This window comes from Suricata suricatta, chromosome 2, assembly GCF_006229205.1.
Source record: "Suricata suricatta isolate VVHF042 chromosome 2, meerkat_22Aug2017_6uvM2_HiC, whole genome shotgun sequence".
Taxonomy (NCBI): Eukaryota; Metazoa; Chordata; class Mammalia; order Carnivora; family Herpestidae; genus Suricata; species Suricata suricatta.
The window spans coordinates 468251-489252 of record NC_043701.1 but is presented as its reverse complement, the minus strand read 5'-3'; the positions used below and the strand labels follow the sequence as shown (position 1 = coordinate 489252).

At 43.0% G+C, this 21002-nt stretch overlaps 1 protein-coding gene across 5 annotated transcripts in view; it reads right to left on the bottom strand.

The window, feature by feature from the left end:
• Positions 1 to 21002, bottom strand: part of NCAPG2 (non-SMC condensin II complex subunit G2) — a 69436-nt gene that overhangs the window by 27299 nt on the left and 21135 nt on the right. For all 5 annotated transcript variants that reach the window (XM_029920851.1, XM_029920859.1, XM_029920837.1 and 2 more), the window contains 7 exons: positions 18768 to 18854; positions 15098 to 15193; positions 14399 to 14524; positions 9207 to 9386; positions 7407 to 7559; positions 1580 to 1802; positions 1272 to 1369 (listed from right to left, as the gene is read on the bottom strand). In XM_029920851.1, the coding sequence (XP_029776711.1) occupies positions 1272 to 1369; positions 1580 to 1802; positions 7407 to 7559; positions 9207 to 9386; positions 14399 to 14524; positions 15098 to 15193; positions 18768 to 18854 (963 nt within the window). The remainder of the gene's footprint in view (positions 1 to 1271; positions 1370 to 1579; positions 1803 to 7406; positions 7560 to 9206; positions 9387 to 14398; positions 14525 to 15097; positions 15194 to 18767; positions 18855 to 21002) is intronic.

Sequence of the window (21002 nt, the reverse complement as noted above, 5' to 3'; positions counted from 1 at the left end):
AGTATGCTCCACACTCAACGTGGGGCTTAGAACTCATAACCCTTAGGGGCGCCTGGGTGTCAGTCAGTTAAAAGTGCTGGACTTCGGCTCAGGTCATGATTTCACAGTTTGTGGGTTCAAGCCCCGTGTCAGCCTCTGTGCTGACAGCTCAGAGCCTGAAGCCTGCCTCAGATTCTGTGTCTCCCTCTCTCTGACCCTCCCCTATTCACACTCTGTCTCTCTCAAAAATGAGTAAACATTAAAAGAAAAAAAAGAAAAAAAAAGCCCTGAGATCTAATGTCACATGCCCTCCTGAGCTAGCCCAGATGCCCCTTTTATGACTTTTTATTTTTTTATTTTATTATTTTTTAATATTTATGTACTTTTCAGAGAGGAGAGAGAGAATACGAACAGGGAAACCAGGGAGGGGCAGGGAGAGACAGGGAGACAGAAGATCTGAAGCAGGCTCCATGCTGATAGCACAGACCCAATGCGGGGCTCAAACCCTTTAACCTGAGATCATGACCTGAGCCAAAGCTGGACAACCAACTGAGCCATCCAGGTGCCTGTGACTTAAAGGCCAGTTTCCTAATCTATGTGGGTACTATAAAACTACCCCCAAATTTTACTTTAGATGTATCTAAGCATGAAAGTTGTTTATAAACTTAAGATACTGCTTACAGGTAACACATGTCTAAGTCTTACATTTCTTTTAAGGGGTCACTCTGGATTCTGAGTAAATAGCAGCTAACTAGTCCCTTCAATTAATTACTGTTTAAAAGACAATTCTAAATGAAGATCATTCCTAGAAATTCAACTCCAAGATGTTTCTAGTAGACTATTACAGCAATGGCTAGGAGTAAACCCTTAAGAACACTACCACCTATTAATTATAAAATATGGTAACATCAGGAATCCAATCCAAGTGTGTGCTACACCTAGGCTGAATTAAAATATACAGAGAACCTTAAGGCAAAGAAAATATGGTACAGGGTGTTACCAGTAATAAACTTCCCTGTGTATTAAATCCTACTCAAATCCCACAACAAACTACAGAGGATATAGAGCAATTCTTTCAAAACCATAATTATGATCCTCCAAAATAATTAGTTGACCTATCAATAGTAAAGGAATAAACGGAAAATAAAACACTGTTAGCATAATAGTCCGTGGGAATGCCAGCTTTGCCCCAGGGCTCCGCCTCGCTCTAAGCAAGGGCACCCGGCCTCGTCTTCACTGAGATAACGCGGCCGCAGGCGTGGCTGGCCCAGGGTGAGCCCGACGGCACTCACGTTCTCCTTCTCCCTCTCTTCGTGGCCCTCGTGGCCCTCTTGTACTGCCCTCCGGATGCAGGCATTCAAGCAATGGCGAATCACATGAATCAGCTTTGCTAAAATGTTTCAGATAACCAGTAGTTAGTGTTTCTTCAACAAAACTATCTTTCTAATAGTACAATTATAACCCCAAACAATTTAAACTATTATTTTAAGGAGAATCACTAAAAAGCGCATTAAAGCGTGAAGCTCACTCAAACAACCAATACTGAGGACATGCAAGCGGAAACAGAACAGAACAGGACCGAGAAGTGAGTGTGCCACACCTATGTTAGTGCACGCCGTGTGCTCGTGCGCGTGCTGATAGAACTTCCTGGCAGCTGCGTGGTTCATCTGGACCAGTGTGACGCAGCGCTCACACCACACCTCCTCGGGCTGATTCACGGGCAGGAAAGAGTTGAAGATGAGGTTCACCAGGCGCCGAGACACAGGCCGGGAATCTGACTCCAGACGAACCAAAATATGCTCCATGGGGCATATTTTCCAAAACTATTGTATAAAGCACACACGGGAGGAAAATAGTCAATTGTCCCTCTAATCTTGAAAACACTTTAAGCAAAATATCCTGAGCAAAATAAAAAAGAAACTATTTTCTATTCAAGGAAACTTCATTTCATATATCAGAATTTGTGACTCTTCTGTAGAGAAATTAAAATAAATCCATATTTTAAAAAGCACTCACAGGGGTACCTGGATAGCTCAGACAGTTAAGCATCTGACTCTTGGTTTTGGCTCAGGTTAGTTTGAGTTCCTCATCAAGCCCTCTGCTGTCAGCACAGAGCCTGCTTTGGATCTGCTGCAGTCCCCCCGCCCCTCCCCCGTAGCACTCTCTCAAAAATAAGCAAACATTAAAAAAAAAAAAAAGCAATGGTAAGGGTGCCTGTATGGCTTAGTCAGCTGAGCATCTGTCCAACTCCTGATTTCAGCTCAGGTCATGATCTCATGGTTCATGAGTTTGAGCCCCACATCAGGCTCCATACTGATGGCATGACACCTGCTTGGGATTCTCTCTCTCTCCCTTTCTCTCTTCTCATCCCTCCATCCCGCTTGCTCTCTCTCCTTCTCTCTCAAAGTAGATACTTAAAAAAAATAAAGAGAGGCACTGACATACAAGGTACCAAGTATAATGCTGTTGGGAAGGGTTTTTGTTTTTATAATTTTTTAATTTTTTTTTTTTGAGAGACACAGAAGGACATGTCATGAGGAGGGGAGGGGCAGAGAGAGAGGGAAACACAGAATCTGAAGCAGGCTCAGGACTCGAAACCACGAACCATGAGATAGTGACCCGAGCCAAAGTCAGATGCTTAACCGACCGAGCCATCCAGGTGCCCCAAGGGAGGGTTAATCAGAACAAATTAGTATCATGCTTGGTATAAACTCTCAAATGACAGCTATGATTATCAGTCTAATAATTTTAAATTTTCCTAAAACACCATGACTTTCAGCCCATTAATCTGAAAAGTGAATAGAAAAATATACAACAGTCTTGATACAGAGAGCTGAAGTAGACCCCCACTCCATTCCCTGCCGTGGAGACAGAGGCATCACCCCTGAAGCCCAGGGCTACCTGGTCCACTGTCCACAGTGGGCAGCACCCTCCGGCACATCCCCGCCTCCCCCTGCAGTGCCAGCTCGCCTAGGTGACCACCGGCCTCCTCCAGCCCCCTGTATGGCTGCTGCACAGCCACAAGTGCCCCACAGCCCCTCCGCTCAAAAGCCTCATAGTCGTCCACCACCTACAGAAAAGGGCAAGACATTCCAGACCAGAGAAAAACAGCAGGAGAAAGAAAATAGATTCTCACGGTGAAACGCTCACATCCTGTCCCAGTCACTTCTCACTGGCACCTGGTGGTCTCCTCACCTGTCTAGTGGGGACACCATGACACGCAAGCCCCTCAAGGACCTGCCTCCAACAACCAGTCCCTCTTTCCAGTATTTTAACTAGATCTTCCTCATCAGCATTTAAATATTTTTCAAGTCATTCCAAACCCTAAAACAAAAGCCTCCCCATGAAACTGCTTGAACTTCCTGTCTCCTTGCCGCTCGCCTTGCCGCCCACCTGGAACCTGCCTCTGCCCCCACCCCCACCTCACGTCGTTCACACCTCAACCCATAGAAACACGGCTTCTGCCCTCACTGGACTTGTTCTTGCAAAGGTCATAATGGCCTCCTGTTGAAAACCCAGATGAACATATTCACGTCTCCCCTTACAGGAAATCTCTGAGCATCTGACGCCACTGATCACTTCTCCCAAAAACATCCTAGGACACTTTTGTTAAGACACTTCATGGTATTTCTGAAAAAGGTTTTGGAGTAAAGACAGTAGGTAAGCCCAAGTCCCACACCAAGCACTTGTACTCACGCGGGTACTGGGGGAGGCAAACAGCACCCCCGTGCTGCCAGCAGGAAGCCGTGCAGCAAGGACGGTGCCGGGGCCCAGCTCTCAGCCCTTGCCCCAGCAGGGCCAGGCGTCTGCACAGAAGACACTACCACTGCCAGCGAACCTCAGCACTGACTCAGTGAGTGGGGCTGCCAATCAGATGACTGGAGACTCTTCCTTGAAAGTGAGAGGCAGTGCTTTTGAGGTTTAAGAGAAGAAGGTCCATCTGACGGCTTTGACCACCTCCCCTGCTCCCTTCCTGCTTGACTTTCAGTCCAGACAGATCACTGGTTTTGAGTGTGAATGTACTGAGGTGCAGCCCTGAACAGCACATCTGTGGGTAACAATGACACTAGCAAAACACTTCCCCAAACATTCAAGTGCACATAACTATACAGTACAACTTCACAACCATGCAAAAGCAGATTCAACCCAAGTCTACAATGACCAATGAATGGACGATAGTTCACCTGCTCTACTATGCTGCCTGCGACATCACAGCAAGGCAGGTGAGAGTGGTGCGCAGGCCATACGTTGACACAGAATGGAAGCAGATAGGCCAAGGTATAGAGTGGACGCCTACAGATTGCTGACCTCCTCTGGGCGATAGAACTTGCGGGTCAAGATAATTCTGCCATTAGTTAATGTCAACTACAGAATGTGCACAGCAGCACAGTTCCAAGAGGGAAAGCCAAAGAGGAAGGAGAAAGTCCTCCCCTTGAGAACTCAGGTTAGCAGGGGCTCTTCAAGACTCAAAATCTCAGAGCTCCAACCTGACTACACGAATACAACCAAGAAACATCCCAGAACCCAGCACAACCACCTAGCCACAGAGCTAGTATCTGAGAGGTCTTCCATGACTGTCCCCATTCACATTAAAAAAGTGGACTCTTGGGCCCTCATGGAGACTAGACCATCTTGAATGGTAACTAGCCATCAGCACTTCTACCAAATGCCAAGGTTCCAAGTTATTCTTAAAACTAACATTTCCTAAAAAAACAAAACAAAACAAAAAAAAAACCCTAACATTTCCTGGGACGCCTGGGTGGCTCAAGTGGTTAAGCATCCGGCTTCGTCTCAGGTCATGATCTCACGGTTCATGGGTTCAAGCCCCATGTTGGGCTCTGTGCTGACAGCTAGCTCAGAGCCTGGAGCCTGCTTCAGATTCTGTATCTCCCTCTCGCTCTCTGACGCTCCCCTGCTCTCGCTGTCTCTCTCTGTCTCTCAAAAATAACTAAAAAGCATTAAGAAAAAATTTTTAAAAACTAACATTTCCTATAAGTCTTTCCAGAAATTCTCCATATTAGCTTGTTTTTCTTTGATTCACTTTTCTCAAATAAAATGCACAGCAGGGGCACTCAGGTGGCTCAGCCTAATTAAGCATCTGACTCTTGATTTCAACTCAGGACATGATCTCGTGGTTCGTGAGATCGAGCCCCATATCAGGCTCTGTACTCAGCGTGGAGCCTGCTTCAAATGTTCTCTGTCTGCCCCTCCCCTGCTCGTGCTCTGCCCCTCTTTCTCAAAATAAATAAAAAGTAAACACTTAAAAATATATAAAAATAAAATATAAAACAATTCTGATTAGCCTAGGATGCTGATGCATTTTGTTTCAATTGCCTGAGGTTTTATTTTACGCAAACATATCACCAGCAGGCTGATATCCACAACAGACATGAAAGCAAGCAAATCCGTAACTGGTCTTTCACTTCTAAAATGCTAAGTGTGTCCTTTACTAACACCAGGCATGACCTGTGTCTGACAGTGCAGAGCAGACCTCAGTCATTCTGACATGGTGGACCATCAGCCACTTGCACTTCTTGTTAGCCACCTCTCCACATGCTTACCAACTGGTGACCTTGATCTTCCAGGAGGATTAGCATTGGACACCCCACCAACCTTTCCAGAAATCTCACAGCTATGGCACTCTCTGCCTGGCTTTTACAAATCTAAGGATTAAGATGAGAGGCATCTCAGTAAAACATAATGCTTTCTCTATGTTCTTTTTACTCTCCTAAAATTCAAACTCCCTGGTCAGAGAACTTCGGTCCTCATTTCACTTGGTCTCTCCCGTGTTCTCTGGGGCAGACCCAGGAATAAGGAGAACAAGGCTGTTCTCTCCGTCTCCTCCTCATCACTAACAGGCCTCTGCAAACAAAGCTCACCTCAAACGCACTGGCCCAAAAGTTCCCTCTCGGATTCAGAAATACTGTTTTAGAGGCGCCCAAGTGGCTCTGTCTGTTGAGTGTACGGCTTCGGCTCAGATCATGATCCTGAGGTTCGTAGGTTCGAGCCCCGCGTCAGGCTCTGTGCTGACAGCTTGGAGCCTGGAGCCTCTCTTCAGATTCTGTGTCTCCCTCTCTCTCTGACCCTCCCCTGCTCATGCTGTCTCTCTTTCTCTCTCTCTCTCAAAAATAAATAAAACATTAAAACAAATTCAGAAATACTGTTTTATTAAGCTGTTATAACAAAGGGTAAAATCTGTAGTCAGCATTTTTGTTGAAACAGGCATGTTGACTCTAAAACACGCATGGAAATGCAAAGAACCTAAGCCAGCCAAAAAGCTCGAAAGAACAACGCAGCTGGAGGGCGCACTCTAAGAGGCCGTGGGAACCTGGAGCAGGACAGCAGCGTGCCCTGGGCCTGGATGTGCAAACAGATGAAGGGGCCAGAGCACGGTCAGAAACAGCACACACGGATGGGTCACGGGGTAGAACACGGGGTATTCGTGCTTTGGAGGCCATGTAAAACTGTCATTGGGTTTTGGTGCCTTTTTTTTTTAAATAACAGAAATTCACAATTCAAAATTCACAAAACATAAAACCATATGTATCCTGGCCTCGCTCATGCCCCATCCCTAGACATCCAACCCCCCTCACCTCAGTCAACCATTATTAATTTCTTATTTTCTTCTAGGAAGATTTTAGTGTCTGACCAAATACATAAGTATGTTCCCCATTATATACCGCTGGCGGCTCACTACGCACATGTCTACACTCGCTTTTCCTCATGTCTCGGTGGTATTCCCACGGGAGCTCACCCTGCTCGTGGCCACAGAACACCCTCCTACCACAGGAGCACACCACACATCTGTGCAGTCAGGCCGTGCCCAAATACCGCGCTGTGACAAAGCAGCATTTGGAGGTAAATTTCAGACGAGAATCGCAAGGAGGAAAAGTCACAGTGTTACCAAAGGAAGTTAAAAAGCTTCTAACTAAAATTTTTACCCAAAAGCTGAGGACTCAAGCTAAAGGAACGCAACCTCCCTTCAAAGTTCACACAACGTCACAATGTGCATCACGACACAACGCTCACCTCCTTGCTTCCTCCTGTAACAGGTGAAGGGGGGAGGGAGGCCTCACATTCAACATTTCCCCCAGAAATATTTAAGTAGTTACTATGTGCCAAGTATTTCAATAATTGAACAAAATCTTTCATGTAGATGATAAAAACATAATTTAAGTTGGCAGCTGCTTGCACTAATGACTTTCAAAAACAAAACACAAGTTAATGATATTTCTAGAAACTTTAGTGAAAACCACAAAACAAATAAAATTTTATGACACAAACAAATTGGTAGAACATACCAGACATCAAGTAGTTTAAATGCGATTACTGAAACACTTGGAATTACAATTGTTTTGTCTTTCTAATGATGAAACCGAAGGACGTGTTTATTCCACGCCTTTACTGATAAAACCTGCCCGACCTACCTTAGCGGCCCGCACAGCTTTGACTTTCAGCAGCATATCAACAAAAGCCACTCTCACTTTCTCGGAATTGTCATGGAGACTGTATTTTAGTGCAGGCAGAAGCTGTTCTAATAATGGGTGACTTAATTTGTTCTCCAAAATTATCGGCAGACACTACAAAAAAAGAGAAATATAAACAGTTCAAATTTAGAACATAAACAATAAAAAGTAAAGGTAATATTCAGTTCCATCCTTACTAATGCACTACTAGTGAAATAAATAAATATGCCTACAGAAAATAACCCTTTTCTAAAAGAGTTTCATATAAAAAGCATATTTCTGGGGAGCCTGAGTGGCTCAGTTGGTTAAGCGTCTGAATTCGTTTGGCTCAGGTCATGATCTCACAGTCCGTGGGTTCAAGCCCTGCGTCAGGCTCTGTGCTGACAGCTCAGAGCCTGGAGCCTGCTCCAGATTCTGTGTCTCCCTCTCTCTCTGCCCCTCCCCTCCTGGCGCTCTCTCTCTCTCAAAAATAAACAAACATTAAAAAAATCAATATAAAATAAATAAAAAGTATGCTTCTAACGAATTAGTACAGTTTCAATGACTGATAATGAGTTCATCAGGTTTAAAGCAGTTATGAAATAATTCCTCAATGTTTCTCTTAGCTAAATTTTAAAGGATTTTTAGAACTGAAAGAAACAGGACAATTGGTGGAGGTGAGGGCTCCAGAGCCAGTTTGTATCCAAAGCTGGGATCCAACGGTCCTTTCACATTTTTTAATAGCCCATGAATTCTCGGATTTCGTGACTCAGTACTGCATGGAAACCAGATCTCCCCATCAGAGAGACTCACAGCACAGGGCTACAGCCACACGCACCTCAGATGGGTGGTCCAGTGACCTGTGCAAGCTCAGACCAGGCACTAACCTAAAGATCTGATATGCTCCACCTTTGCTTTCCAGTTATTAGGAGAAAGGATTTTTTAAAGAGACTTCTTTTTGTATTGGAATTACTGTGGACATTCAATGCTGTATTCAGGTGTACACACAGTGGTTCAACAATTCTATACATCAGGCTGTGTTCACCATAAGTGCAGTTACCATCTGTCACCATACAGTATTATTACAATGTTACTGTAATTAACTCTAAAGAAAGCTATGTTTTCACCATCATACTGAAATATTTACAGATCAGCTGATATAGAGTCCTGGATTTGCTTCAAGAAATCAACAGTGGGAGATAACGAATTGGCTAAAGCTGAAACAAGACCTGATATGTCCTGATTAGTTATTGAAACTGGATGATGAGGATAGTTTTGTAGGTTCTTGTTAAAAGTGTATATGGTATACCAAAAAATTTTAATGTATAATTTAAAAAGAAATTGGGGGTGCATGGAAGGCTAAGTCAGCTAAGCATCTGACAGCTCGGAGCCTTGAGCCTGCTTCCGACTCTGTGTCTCCTTCTCTCTCTGCCCCTCCTCCTTTCACTCTCTCTCTCTCTCTCAAAATGAATAAACATTTAAAAAATTAAAATAAAAAACTATAAGCACTGTATAGTACTGCATAGAGCTCCTACTTTAAAAAACAAGTGCACCACCCTCCCCAGCCATATACTAAAATCCAGTATTATTTCAAGTAGGCCTTTTGTATAGAAAACACTTTCAATTTGGTTTTTAAAAATGTTACTTTGGATGCACAACAAAAGTGCCTGTGGTGGTCTATCAATAAAGAAGAATTATGGGTGATTTAAAAATTGTTCTTTCTCTGTATTTTCCAATTATTCTACGATAAGTAACTACTGATTACATAATTTTAAGTCCTACCTTGAAGACAGAACAGCGCACATCAGCTGAGCTTGTGTCGAACGCCAATTCCCCAGTTACTTTCTTGAGGAGATCGATAAGAATGGTCGGAGGCATCATTTCCCAGTATTTGGAAGTTATTTTACAAACACCAAGGATCCCTGTAGAACGGACCATCGGATAAGGATCTTCTAAAAGGCTCTGTAAATTGGAGGGTGGAAAAGACTTAAAAATCCTAAGGCAGCTCCTTTTATATCAATATTTGCTTTGTACATTAGCCCTCTCAGGATTCACAATGTAACAGACATTCTAAGTTATAGAAATACCAGTCATATACAGACATACACATCTCTTACTAGTTATCATTTCTATAGTTGTGCATTTAAAGAGAACAACGCAGACACATACGGTTCCATATCTGCCAATCCCAGCTACGGCGCTCTGTGCCAGCAGAGCCTCAAACACCAGCCCCACCTTCAGCGAGGCATGCAGACGTCAGTCAACCCTACAGACACAGTCTATGTAAACCACTCTCTTGAATTTCCAAAATGCTGTTAAGCCTAGAATAATCCTACTGGGTTAAAAAAACAATTCTTAACGTTTTTATTCATTTTTGAGAGACGGAGAGAGACAGAGCACTAGCAGGGGAGGGGCAGAGAGAGGGAGACACAGTCTGAAGCAGGCTCCAGGCTCTAAACTGTTAGCACAGAGCCCAAAGTGGGGCTTGAACTCACAAACCGCAAGATCATGACCTGAGCCAAATTGCTTATCAGTAGTTGCAAATACAAAATACAAAAAGAAACAAGGTGTTATCTCTGGACGGAGTACACAACAGAACCACTAAGAACCTGACACAACAAACAAAACCCCCACAAAAGTAACTGATCAACTCTGCCCCTACTGAGATTCAGGAAATATGGGAGGCAGAGGAACAGAGCGATGATGCTGTAGGAAACAAGAGAGTAAACTGGCTTCTTCAACAACAACAAAAATAGCAAGCAAAAATGACAAACTGAGGTTACTGGACAGGGTCTTATCAATCTATTGGCCAAGCATATGCTTGGGTCTTAGACACAGATTCAGACAAAACTGTTAAAAGTGTCAGCGAAATGTTACTCAAAGAAGGGGCTTGTGGGTGGCTCAGTTGGTTCAGTATCAGACTCTGATTTCAGCTCAGGCCTGCATACAGTCTCATTCAATGAGTTCAGGGCCCAGATCCGGATTTCCAATCAATTGCAGTGACGCCGAAGTCACCCAAAGTGATGGCACGTAACGTGTGACGCTCCTTCTACAGGAGAATCACTCCATCTCAACACCCAGACATTCACAGGAGGCCTCAATGTTTTACCTTCAAAACTAAGTCTCCACACTACTCAAGTCTGAGAAACACAAACGTTAAGTATGAAAGAACAGGTGAGGCACATGCACAACACCGGGAAATAATCATTAATTTTATTTATCAGGTTATCTCCTTTATCAATCCCCATAAAAACGCATTCCCATTTACTCAGTATCTGACCCAACAGGGTCATGACCTCCGAGCTGACCTACAGGCCAAATCTGGCCCAGGGCCATCTTGGCGTGGTCTACAATGCCCAAAAATGGTTTTTCATTTCTAAATGCTTGGAAAAAAAAAATCAAGAGTATTTTGTGACATGTGAACATTCCATGAAATTCAAATTTTGATGCACTCAAATATAGTTTTACTGGAACAAACCCCAATCTCATTTCTGTGCAGTCCATGGCGGCTCCTGTTCTGCAAGGGCAGAGTCGAACAGCTGTGAGCACACAGACCTAAATCATCATCATCTGGTCTGGAGTAGGGACCGTTGCCGGCTGCTCTTTATTACACTACACTGCCTCCTAGAAGGAGCTAGGAAAGAACAGGCATTGAGAAAAAGAAAATTCAAACTAACAGATTAACAGACAGCAGGGGCGGGGTGGGGAGAAAATCAAGACCTAGAAAAAAATCCTTAAAGTTTCAAAAACACTTCATGCTAGGAAACAACGCAGAATATTTTAACAGTCCTGTGGGGAAAAATTACTTTGAACATAAAAATTCTTCTACCTGGCCAAGTTATAAAAATAACACTTTGGGATTCAACACGAAGAGACATATGCCACCTCAAAACTGCCCTGCAAACAAAGAAGGACTGGCAGAAACCATTTCAGCTTATAGGCTTTGATGATGATTTCCCAGGAGTTCATTTCACCCCTCCACAGGAAGTGGTGCTTACATACAAGCCTTCCCGTATTAGAGCTGAAATTCTTACTATTGTTTCTAATTTTTAAAATCTTCTTTTAAAAAGTCATTTAGACACTGACATCTCACTTTTATGAGACTGGTAAGTTTTGGTCGTTGAAAAACACAAGCCTATCTCCACTAAGAAATAGGTAATCTTGCGCAGTGCCCAATGTGGAGCTTGAGCCCACAAAATCACGAGATCATAGCATGAGCCGAAACCAAGTCAGTCACTTAACCAACTGAGTCACCCAGATGCCCCTACAATCTACTGTTCTCTAGAGGAATGATTTAGAATTTAATTCTTGTTATGAAAAATCATTTAGCTTCAGTAATCTTTTGTTTCTTAACAGTCAAATAAAATATCACTTAATGGTATTTCTAAAGATCTCATTTTATAGTAACCTCTACACCCATGGGGCTCAAACTCATAACCCTGAGATCAAGAGCCACATGCTCCAGATCCCCTATCATTTAATAATTTTTATTTTTTAATAGATTAATAAAGCAAAACCAAAATTTATGACGATTAATCTGAATAAGAGATTAGTCTGCATTCCAGTCTTTTTTTTTTTAATGTTTATTTATTTTGAGAGAGAGAGAGAGAAAGAAAAGCATGTGCAAGCATGGGAGGGGCAGAGAGAGGGAGAGAGAAAATTCCAGGCAGGCTGTGCGCTGTCAGCATAGAGCCCAACAAACCCACAAACTCTGAGCTCATGACCTGAGCAGAGATCAAGAGTCAGACACTTAACCGAAAGAGCCTCCCCGGGTGCCCGTGTTCGAGTCTTCATATGGTCTATTACTTCGAGTCTAACAAGGGTTTGGCATCTCTTTTAGGTATTTTCTGTAATAAGAACTTGCCATTCCTATGCAAAATTTATTTTTCACTGTAAAGTAATTATTTCATAAGGTCCTGCCTCTTAAGCTTATTAACATGTACATATTATACAACTGCTAAAATTATACTAACCTTTGCAGCTCATAAACATGTTTATTCATATAATATTTCTACCAAATGTGATGTTCTCACAGTAAGACTTCTTCAATTTATACCATAAAAGATTTTTAATGGAACAGAGATACAGTTACACCCCTCCTTAGCCAGTATTCTAAGAATATCCACAATACCAAGTGATGGATAGCATCTCCATCTCCAAAAGACCAACAGCTCTCTGCATACCTTTCACCTTGTAAATTAGTACTACACTCCATCTCTGAAACCGAAATGCACTTCAGTTTCTAGGACAAGTGACACAGGATTCACCAACACGTTCCTAATATTATATTAGATAATCGTATCACTTTACATAGTTTTAATATTCCTATGGTGAGTAACCAGTTATTTTTTAATATATTTTTAAAATTTTAATTCCAGTGTAGTTAACATACAGTGCTAAATCAATTTCAAGTGTATAATACGTGTCTCAACAATTCTGCATTAGTACTTACTCTGCTCAGTGCTTATCAAGACAAGTGCCCTCTAAATCTCTTTCACCTACAACCACTGTCATCGTGGCGCTAGGCGGCTGAGCTAAATGTTTTACATCATTTTTCATTGAAACCTTATCACAATCCTACTGAAGGTTATTCCCAGTCTTAAAGAAGAAACAGGGCTAGAGAGAGACTGTGCAATTTGGTCAAGACCAGACTCATCAAGGGGGAAGCGGAATCCGATTCAAACTGTCTCCGCACTCTCAGTTGCTACGTACACTGCTGCCAGCGCGAAGGCTCAGGGGGTCCCCGTCGGGCTGCCGTGGTCCGCTCAGGAGCAGCAGGGCCACGCGTGCTCCGCGAGGCACAACAGAAGCCGTGTGCCGGCTGGACTGGCAGCACGCTCTCCATCGCCACGCTCCAGGCAGACACTTAGACATTCCAGGCAAAAACAGCAGTAGTTCATAGGTTTGGACGCCAGCGTTACAAAGAGCAAAAGTCTTTCGTAGTGTTTTGGCTAAAAACTATAAAACTCTAGTTTTGATTTGCCTATTAGCCCCACAAAATTAGTGATTCTCAATGGGAATTCTAGGTAAATATACATGTGAATAAGGCACTTACAGCAAAATACTACTGACAATTTCTTTTAGGGGTGCGTATGTCTGTATGTAGGTGTGGCTGTGTACATATATAGATGCACATGTGTGCACGTTATATATTTGCATACAAAGAACTAAATCTACACGTATTCTTTACATTATTATTTCAACTTTCTGCATACCTGAGATTTTTCATTTAGTCAAAAAACAAAGTGCCATGGGTAACCATCATTATCAGAACATTTTTGCTCTCACGTCCTAAAATTTTATTCTACTGAGTAGGACATTAAGTAGCAATTTTTAGCCTGTGTTAGGAAGCCCTGAAAATGTAAGGCGATGCAGAGAAACACACAGAGGCCAGCACACTCCAGCCAGATGAAGAGGCCCGCAGCATCTTCGGAAATAAATGTGGCATCCTAAGGTTCTCATGTCTCATCTGAAAAACTAGTCCTCTGAAAATTCCACTGCAACTATTAATTGACTCACCTTAAACATCATCAGGTTTGTTCATGCTCGCTACCCCACCACTCAGAGCAGGCGAGAGCAGCATCCCCAATGCACAAAGACACAGAGAAGTTAGTAACCTGCCCAAATCACACAGCTCTTAATTAAGAAGTGAAATTGAATCTGGGGACCTTTAACCACATGTCCTACTGCCTCTATGCTGGGGAGACAAGAATAAACAGAAGACATTCAAAACTGCATATAGTAATGATTAATTAGATGTTCCAAAGGAGACAAAGATACAAACAAAAGAACACCACTGGGTCCATGCTGTCACAGAAGGCACCAGGGAGAAAACCGGTTTCTCAGAAGGTCAAGAGCCGGAAACCCTCCCGTCTGAGGGCAGCACACAGGAAGGCAGGACAGGAGAAGCCAGGACGCACACCAGCCCCGACAGAGTTGACCTCGTAGGGGGCTCAGTCACATGCAATACGTACGTAGAGTTCTTCAAACTGTTTCTGAATTTCGCTATCCATTTCAATGGCATTGAAGTTTGGGTCTCTGATAGGAAATGCTTCAATGAACAACAGTGCAGCATTTGACCGGACTTCAGAATTTCGGGCCTGGGATAACAAAGGAGTGTTTCAGAATCCAAAGAGCAAATGTTCAAAGGCTTCAGCATGGATTTCCTAAAGTAATGCTTCTAAGTATCTCAGTATAGACGTACTTACAAATTAAAGATAATTACAGTATTTAAACTGGCCAAACTTAGGAGACCTTCCATGAGCTAAACCAAAACTCTTGGCTCAGTACTGACAGAGAGTAAAAGACTTGATTCCTCACCTCAATGTCCACCTTATGTCACACCAGATTTACCATGTTGAAAATTACTCCTGTTCTCCCTGGAAGGATGTCATCCCGGTTCCCAGTCAGCAACACAAGAGCCAGGATGGCCGAGCTCGGCTCTGCAGACCTCCAGCGCCTCTGCTGGTTTACACAGCGAGACAGACCCCTCCCCACTGTGTAGCCAGGACTACACCAATTCCGATCCTCTCGATAAAAGAATAAAACATTTGTCCCCAAATTTCACAAAGCCTTCAGTCTTCTTTTTACTGCATTATCACAATTCTGAATTAGAGCATGATAAATTCAAACGCATAATTAGCACATTCTAAACACAGACAATTTAATAGTACCTTTAGTCCTCTCCAAAGGATGGGTTTATATAATCTGTAAAGCATTTCTTCCACTCCCTGACGAACTTTCTTTTGATGATGAAAATAACTCAGAACCTAAGAGTCAAGAAAAGAAAAAAAGAAAGCTAAAGTGGTTTTTAAAACAGAGCACGTAAGGTCCTACTTTCAACACTGAGCACAGGTTCTTCTCTCCACCCAAACAGGCCTTCCTGCCCACAAGTCGGGGTGCGTCTTTTCTAAGAGAGAAGGTGCAGTGATACATATGTTAATGGCTCTCAACCATGAAGGAAATCACATGAAAGAAACCAATGGCAGAAACAAAGATCAATGACTTCGGGCCACAAAAAGGTCTGGATTGTAGTTTCTACTCTTCTAGCAATACCCAAATAACCTCAGAAAAAGTTCACAGACACTTCTGCCCTTCGGGGTGAAGTGGAAAAGGAGTGTGTGGAAGAGTCAGCCTACATGGCTTCTACAGCCCAGTTTCTGGTCGCACAGCTCTGGTTCCAAGAACCTATAATGAGCATCCGAAACAGGCATACCTCTCACAGTGGGTGTCACTGTTCAGTAGCCCTTCACCGGGTCAGCTTAACTCGGATAGCAAGTCCTTCCCAGACTGAGGAACAGTCAGAGAAGGGGCTGTGCACGCAGCTGCCACTGCCGTCCCTTTCCTACCGCCCTCTTCACCAGACGGAATCTCTCTGCAACTCTTCAGACTCGTATCCCCAGCAACTATCAGTTTTGCCTTACTTCCATAATTGACCACTTTGGAACTAAAATTATATTAGTGAAAAGGGGAAAATAAAAATTAAACAGGCTATCAAACAAGAGATTATACTTTAAATAAACCAGAATCAATTTCACCCTAAAAGAACTATAGTCTAGAGATTATTTTTTCTGACTTCTAACTCTTTATTTAGGAATTTTCAGTGATAGTGATAAGTGATATTAGTGTAAGGGTTTTTTTTTAATTTATTTACGTATTTTTGAGAGAGAAACAGAGAACGAGCAGGGGAGAGGCAGAGAGAGAGAGGTGGACAGAAGATCCCAAGTGGGCTCCACACTGACAGTGGAGAGCCTGATACAGGGCTTAAACTCATGAACCTGCAAGATCATGACCTGAGCCAAAGTTGGATGCTTAACAGACTGAGCCACCCAGGGGTTCCTATAGTTTGGTTTTTTTGGTACAGTATTATCAAAGTTTTGATATCAATGGTAAACCCACTTCACAGAAAGATTTTTAAACAGCTTTATCAAGTTATAAATCATATACCATAAAAGCCACTCTTTTAAAATATACAACTCAATGGGCGTTAGTATATTTACAGAGTTGGGCAACCATTACAACTACCTAATATTAGAACATCTGCATCAACAATATGGGAATTTTTACTCCCTTCCTTTTTGTAAAGCTTATTTATTTAGAGAGAAAGAGAGCACTCGCAAGCAGGGGAGGGTCAGAGAAAGAAGAAAGAGAATCCCAAGAAGGCTCCATGCTGTCAGCACAGAGCCAGTGTGGAGCTCGACCTACGAACTAGGAGATCATGACCTGAGCTGAAACCAAGAGTCAGACACTTAACCGACTTAGACTGAGCCGAGCCACCCAGGCACCCTGGGTATCTTTACTTTCAAATGGCAGAGGAAGAATTTCCTAAAGCTTTTATCATATAAATGTGATGTTTACAAAAAGGGATTTGAGGAAGAAGCTATAATGTATTATAAGCAATGGTAAGAAATAAAGTCCAGGAATATACTGCATTCAAAAAATGAAATTTAATGTCTTCCTTTTAACTGTGTATTTTTTAATAGTTTATCATATAGTGATAACTATACATATAATATCTTAAATATTCAGACTACCAGAACAGAAATCAAATATGAAAAAGTCTTTAGTTATTTTCTACCAAAAAGGAAGAAATTATGTCACAAATTTATACAGTTTAACAAGCTGCCATTCCGTATGATGTATCTGAAATACAAATCATGTATGTGGAATAAATGACCTAAACTGACCCACAATTTAATGAAGCCACACTAGGATTATGTGTCGTTGGGGGTAGGAGGAAGGAGACAATTGGATATATTCATCACTGGGTTTCTTATCTGTGGATAATTCAAACTAACGCTGTATCAATAATGTAAAGAAATGTCTCCATATCCTTTTAAACAATATAATCAGTATATTTACATTCCACAAATAATCGCAATTTTCCTATACAAAAAAGTAAAGAGGTAATCTTTGTTCATTTAGCTTCCTGATACACAGTTGCCAAAACTAACGGTAAGCACACACCGCATTACTACTTGCTTAGGACATTGATCTTGTGTCCTAAACAGACCATATTTTCCAATTCCTCCTGCCAAGATCATTATGATTATCAAACACCTATCAGTCATGATGACACTGGTAATAAAATAAAGCCTCAGTCAGTTCATTTACAATGTAAGTATAAAATTCCTATCTAAATTCTAAAACTAGCTTTTTAAAAAATTTTTTTTTAATTTTTTAAAAACTCTATGCCACATGTGGGGCCCTAACATCATGAACCTGCAACCAAGAGTTGCATGCCCTACTGACCGAGCCAGACTGCCACCCGTGAAATTAGCTTCTAAAAACAAAATCGTGGGGCACATGGGCAGCTCGGCTGATGAAGTATCAGACTTCAGCAGGTCATGATCTTGAGGTTTGTGAGTTCAAGCCCCACATTAGACTCTCTGTTGTCAGCATAGAGCCTGCTTCGTATCCTGTGTCTCCCTCTCTCTGCCCCTCCCCTGCTTACCCACACACACTTGCTCTCTCTCAAAAAAATAAAAACTAAAATACAATTAAAAAATAATAAAAATAAATAGGGGTGCCTGGGTGGCACAATCAGTTAAGCGTCTGGCTTCAGCTCAGGTCATGATCTCGTGGTTCATGAGTTTGAGCCCCATGACAGGGAGCCGTGCTGACGCTCAGAGCCTGGAGCTGCTTCAAGATTCTGTGTCTCCCTCCCTCTCAGCCCCTTCCCTGCTCACACTCTGACTCTCTCTCTCAAGAATAAATAAAACATTTTAAAAATGTTTAATAAATAAAAATTAAAAAAATAAAAACAAAATTTATCAAAAGAAACTATCAAAACATTTCATTTGGTTTGTAGATATCAAAATGTATGAAAGTAAATAAAAATAATCCCAAATATACTTTTTGGAAAAAAGTGATAGTGGCACTTAGAAAGTAAGGACTCTGGATTACTTTTATGTCACAGAGTTTAAAAGATGTTTTGGACAGGGGCGCCTGGGTGGCTCAGTCCGTTAAAGCGTCCAACTTCGGCTCAGGTCAGATCTCATGTTCGTGGGTTTGAGCCCCGCGTTAGGCTCTGTGCTGACAGCTAGCTCAGAGCCTGGAGCCTGCTTCCGGTTCTGTGTCCCCTTCTCTCTCTACCCCTCCCCCTCTCATGCTCTGTCTCTCTTTGCATCAAAAACAAATAAAATATAAAAAAAAAAAAGATGTTTTGGACAAAGTTCTGGCTCACTTAACGACATTCCATTATTCCTAGTTAAAACTGCCAGTACCGAATATCAAGATTCTGAGAAAGCTCTGTTAAGCTGATGCCTGTGGAGGATTAACGTCATTCTCAGTGATAAAAACATCACCGAGAAAGCCACGACCAGTGCCACACGCCCCGCTCACCTCTCGCACCCTGGAGTGCACTGGAGACTTGCGTGGGAGGTAGATCCCATGGTGCATGAAGTCCTGGATGCACGCGTACTCGACGGTCTGGAACGGACAACAGGACGGGAGTTAGCCCTGGGCAGGGTGTGTGGTCCGACAGAAGACACGGCAGGCGGTGCAGCCGCTGGAGTCGGCTCTGTCCTCTTCAAGTGCACAAGGGAAAGCACCAAGGTTCTCTGCTGAGAGCTTTTCTATTTTGAGTCCACACCTCTTAGCATCCCTTCAATTTGATATTCTTTTACTTCTTTCTCCTCTGGTGAACTTCCAAAGCTGTGCTGGACAGCAGAGCAAGCTCCTCCCTCCCACTTAAGGCCAGTTCAAGCCAGATGACTCAGGGACTGAGTACAGCATGGGGGCCCCTTTTCTGAGTCTTCCTGACCCAGATGACCTCAGAAACTGGATCTGTTCCAGGAGCCTCCCCAGAACCGACAATGAACCACCTTTAACGTGGGGCCAGGACTCCAAAGTGACCAGATCTTCCAGGACTTCCATGGAGAGGACAAGGCGGGGCTGGGGGTGTGGAAACTCCTCGGTTAGCCCACGACACCTAAGGACCTTCAGAGTTGGGCAAAGGAAACAGCCAACCCCCAGTGGTAGCCTGAATCCCCAACGACTCTGGCGTGTTGCCCTGCACTCTGCCCCCACACCTGGGGCTCCACAGCTTGCGAGAAGGATGTAAGGAAAGCTACTACTATCAGCCTCCTTCACTGTCTCTGAAAACACCTCCTTCACCTGCCACTAATCCACCTCGGCATCACTGCATGTGGGGATCCACACCCTGACTTGTGATGAAATGAGATGCGTGGTGCTACCCTCGAGTGTTTGTGCCACAAAAGCCGGAGCAGGAGAGCTGACAAGCAGAGTGTGGGTCTCCCAGCGGACAGCTGACCCAGGCTCTTCAACACACCCACGCATGGCCCAGGATTTTAAAACCGAACTGGAGAGAGGGAGAAATGCTCTGAGAAACGTAAATGACTTAACAAGCAAACACCATGGGAGACTTAATGGATCCTGATTCCTAAGAAAACTATAAAAAGACATTTTGAAACAAAACAGAGAAATGTAAATATTTTCAAAAATAACCAGAAATTGTTAATTCTGTTACGTATGTTACCAGCACTGTATAACTGTATTCCTTAGAGATGCACACTGCAGAACATGGACGTGAGACATCACATTTGGAACTTGCTCTAAAAAGCTGAAGGCAGGGAGGAAGTGAGGGAGGGCAGAGAGCCTGAGAAGTACAAAAAGCTGGCACTAATTTGGTACAGACGCAATCAAACAATCATGTTTTTAACTATAAACACCTACTTTTTTTAGTGTCGATCAACTGATTGACTGACATCTCTACACCCAACAGAGCTGAAACCCAAGTCTGGAGATTAAGAGTCGCACACTCCACCAACTAAGCCATCCAGGCAGCCCTACAAACACCTCTTTTTAAAACCACTCTTGAAAAAAGGGGCACAAATATTTTCTCCTGTGAACAAGTGTTATGCAATAATAAAACAATGCAAAAATGCATACCAATGTCCTGGTTTTTGTCTTTTCCTTAAAAACTTACGCACTGTAAAATGATTGTGGATGCTGTCGGCAGGGAAATGTAACCAGTAAGTTTTCGCCTCCTAGAAGTTGGTACAAACCCTGGTACTATAAATCAAGCTTAAGCTGCAAAGGAGCAGAGGATAGAAAGCAGCTCAGACACCTACCCACCAGCTCAGGGCCTGCTCCCCAAAAAGCAAAGAACCCTCATTGACTTAGAGTAAAAATTTTACTCTCAGAGGAAAAAAAAAAAAACACCACATTTAAGAACCTAGTACGAGAAAAACATAAGGGATATCGGCCAAAAACACTTTCTTTTGATATTTTTTCAAAAGGGACTTTGAGGGGCACCTGGGTGGTTCAGTCGGTTGAGCATCTGGCTTCAACTCTGGTCATGATTTCACAGTCCATGAGTTCGAGCCCCGGATTGGACTTTGTGCTGACAGCTAGCTCAGAACCTGGAGCCTGTCTTTAGATTCTGTGTCTCCCTCTTTCCCTGACCTCCCCTGCTCAGAGTCTCTCTCTCTCTCTCAAAAATAAATAAAACATCAAAAGCGGGGGAGAGTGAGGGACACAGATCAGGGGAGACTACTGAATACTGAAAACAAACCATGGACTGAAGGGGGAGGGGGAGGGAGGGAGGGGATGATG